This window comes from Argopecten irradians, chromosome 3 (genome assembly GCF_041381155.1).
Source record: "Argopecten irradians isolate NY chromosome 3, Ai_NY, whole genome shotgun sequence".
Classification (NCBI taxonomy): domain Eukaryota; kingdom Metazoa; phylum Mollusca; class Bivalvia; order Pectinida; family Pectinidae; genus Argopecten; species Argopecten irradians.
The window spans coordinates 21,516,398-21,520,015 of record NC_091136.1 but is presented as its reverse complement, the minus strand read 5'-3'; the positions used below and the strand labels follow the sequence as shown (position 1 = coordinate 21,520,015).

At 34.5% G+C, this 3,618-nt stretch overlaps 1 protein-coding gene across 1 annotated transcript; it reads right to left on the bottom strand.

Annotated features, from left to right (window-relative positions):
• Positions 1 to 233: 233 nt before the first annotated feature.
• LOC138319966 (uncharacterized) lies at positions 234 to 2,602 on the bottom strand. Its single transcript, XM_069263072.1, has 6 exons — positions 2,495 to 2,602; positions 1,945 to 2,179; positions 1,564 to 1,623; positions 1,299 to 1,424; positions 961 to 1,050; positions 234 to 435 (listed from the first exon to the last, which is right to left on the bottom strand). The coding sequence occupies exons 1-6, from the start codon at positions 2,544 to 2,546 to the stop codon at positions 387 to 389; spliced, it is 612 nt and encodes a 203-aa protein (XP_069119173.1). The 5' UTR covers positions 2,547 to 2,602; the 3' UTR covers positions 234 to 386.
• Positions 2,603 to 3,618: the final 1,016 nt, after the last annotated feature.

Genomic DNA, 3,618 nt, shown 5'->3' with positions numbered 1-3,618 from the left:
CCGCTTAAACGTAAACAATTACAATACACTTCTTAGTGACAAATTAATACCAAATAAAATTCAATCTCATTATGTAGTTCAATTCAGCAGCAGTTATATCGTCATATAAGCATTTATTATACATTTTGAGTTTGAAGAGGAATTCAAACCATTATGTGACTCATGTTATGGAACAACAGACTAAATATTCCAGCACTTGTGCGTGAATGATATATAAGAAAACATTCAAAGTGTTTTATGTTTTCGTCATCTTTATTTCTTAAAACAAATATGAAATACAAAACACTCAAAGTAACAACTTAATTGTATTCTACATAAAAACAATTGTACAAAAGTCTTCAACACACTTTTTGTAGTACGGCGGATTTCGTGTGGACAGTTTCCATTTAATACACCATTTCATCAAGGTACTCATAGGTAGGAACAAACAGAAATCTAAAAAAAATAGGAAAATAAAATTGATACAACATGTTTGTATATTGAGAATGTAACATATATCATATCGTAGATTAGCGATTTCGGTAGCAGAACGTGAAGTGTAATCGGAAATGATGTGTACCGATTACGTCTGAACAATGTCTATGTTTCACTCTAACGAATCATTTCAAACAAGTTTTTAATGTCTTTTTGTATTCTTTCAATATCAATGAGTGATACAAATATGCGATTTGTTCTCCAATCTTCAATTTATTGAAGTATTATATTGGTCACCTCGGTGTAACAATAACCATTTCAGTAATTAACGCTGCAAATTCTTCACTAGATAAACCAGCTAAAAGTTCCTTGACTATATCAACTTTCACAAGCCGAGACTATCTTTATTTATTTGTTTTGGTATGCGACTATCTCAGTGACATTTCGATGACCTTAAGGGGTCATAATAATTGCGTTTTACATCGGCTAGATCGTCGCCCGAGGGCCTCTAACAGCATAATATATATATATATATATATACCATACCTTGGTTCCCTTGGCTGCCCCCTTCCACGTTTTCCTGGTCTTATCTTCGGTACAAAATCGGGATTCTTCTGTTTTTGTATCTTAATTAGCCTGTAAACAATTAGCACATTGAATGATTAGTAATAAACGAACCGATATATGTGTACGTGACAACAATATTTTTTTATACAAAAAAGTATGGATTCATAAATAACAATTTTTAGAAATTTCATTCGTGCAATTATTGATTTTCGAATATATTCATCTTCTTCGTTATATAGTTATTTGATATTATCATAAAACTAGATTTATTCCCAATTTGGAGCAAACCTTGAACCGTTATACATGTATATACTTACATTTGACACTCGTCCATGACAGTATCAACAAAGACAAATGGTCCGAGAGAACGGTTAGGTAATGACTCGCACGATGCAGGTTCTATTCCCATAGGCCTAAAGCTCACCACCGGTCGTCTTATCGCTCTGAAAAATTCAAATATATAACGACGTCTCAGAATTGTTTAATGATATAGAGTATGTTTACAGACTAGAGTACACTATACGAATAAACGGTATAGTTAGTAATGAATATTTTATTCATTTGAAATAAAAGATATCTTACCTTGGTTTCCGTCTGAACTGATTTGGCCTTGGCAATAATACATTTTCTACAGTGACAACCCTGGAAAAAAATGAGAAAGCAATCTTACCAATGTTTTTCAAAAACAAAACAAGGAACCAATTGCGATTTTTTACAATCGCACATACGGAGAGCTCATTTATTTCTTTTTGTCAGATACTGGCAATGGTTCAGTAGGTTTGTTTCTCTACGGAATGCATATTTCCTTAATCAAAAAGAATATTAATGTATCTCGATGACAGTCGCTGCCATTTGTCTTTAAACATCCACTAAGTATATAAAAAGAGTATTCTCTCTCATGAAGAAACAAACATATACCATACGTTAGCATTAAAGCATCAAATGAATAATATTTTTACTCACATCTCACAGCTATCAGCAACATATGCCATATATAAAGTGTTGTTTTCAAGACGTGAAGTAAATCTTGGACATTTCGTGGCGTTGTTTAGAGCATCTAACACAACATCAGTTACACCGACTGTTGTTGTTGTTGCTGTCGGTTTTGGTGAAGTGGCAGCCTGTGTTGTAGCCTCAGAGTTTGTTTCAGTCGTTGCAGAGGGAGATGCTGTTGTAGCACCATTTGATAGTTCAGTGCCTGTAGCAAGATTTAAAATATTACAAAAAGGGTTTTTATAAGAAATTCTTTCATGAGGTTAATTGCACAGTTCTGTAAACATCTTTAGTGAAAATTAGATTTAATAGAATAGAGAATAGCGAATTGAATTGGGTGGTTACCTATGGTAACCGTGCTTCATATGCATAACCATAAATTAGTAATGATGTCACCAGCGGAATATAACATTATAGAGAAATTTACTCTATTATTTTCAATCGAAAACATTCTGTCAAAACATTGAAAATATTTCTAAACTTTTAAGATTATTTTTACATTTATTTCAATAATACTTACATAACGATACAATCAGCAGTAAACATGCCCCTGTGATATACAACCTATTCATGTTTCGCTCTGATGTTCCTAGTCAGTATATATAAGGACAATGTGGAATATGATGACTTCGGCCAAATGTCTGATCTTATATAGTCTGCTGGACACTCCAAAACAACCGAGAAAACAACAACATTTCGACGTCATAATTGTTTAGCCTTGGACAGATCGACGTCACCACGTAACATTTATATTTTGGACACATTGGTTGAGGCCATAACAGGAAAATGAATATTGTTTTGTTCCAAAAAGAGAAGTTTTATCTCAGTTTTTGTAGCACATTGGACTAAAGTATTCGTAATATGATAATATTAAATTATTACAAATTAACCAGTTGGAAATATCTTAATGTTGAATAATATGCTTAAAAATGTTAAAACTAAGAATTCACCAACACAAATGGGAAAAGATTACAGATCTGGAATTAATAAAACTAGCTTTTATTTAAAACGCAATGACACCTTTTTGACACCTCTGTCCGGAGATATGAATTGATAGATTAACATATCGAATTACATAAACATACTTTACTATTGTGATATTTTAGTATTAGATCTTCGTATCAAAACATCCCACTGGGGCCCCTGACCTCTAATCCAATAAATAACTGCCTGAAGGGTAATGGTCAGAGACTGACGAAAGTGACGTTTAGTCATCAGTCTTAGAAAACCTGGACGTGATCAGGTGGTCAGTCCAGCCAGACAGACTATTGTAATGTGTTTGTCATGTGACTATCAACTGGACAAATAAAGTAAAACTAGTATAGATTGACTGCCGTGCAGGTAGGGCGTTAGAATTGTACCTGCTGCCCCTATTGCATGATCGTAAAAGGCGACTAAATTTAGGATCTTATCTTTTCTCTTCTTCCTAACTGACTTTATCTTTCCTAATGCCTCCCTTGGCACCGCCTCACTGTTGGCCTTGAGTTGAGCGTTCGCCCCTGTGAGGAAGGCTCTGGATTCTGTCCCCTGGCCGAGACACAGCAAAGTCTATAAAAGTGATAGTTTCTGCTTCTGCTTAGCGCTCAGCACACAGGGAGTGGGACGACTACTTCGCCCGTTGTCAGTATAATGTGACCGGATGGA

Bases quoted from the DNA above. Each gene is read 5' to 3' on its own strand.
- LOC138319966 (XM_069263072.1), bottom strand. From the start codon at position 2,546: ATGAATAGGTTGTATATCACAGGGGCATGTTTACTGCTGATTGTATCG. The intron at 1,425-1,563 runs GTAAGATATCTT...TGAATTTTTCAG, and splicing joins CAGTTCAGACGGAAACCAAG to AGCGATAAGACGACCGGTGG. The intron at 1,051-1,298 runs GTAAGTATATAC...AATTGTTTACAG, and splicing joins GTCATGGACGAGTGTCAAAT to GCTAATTAAGATACAAAAAC.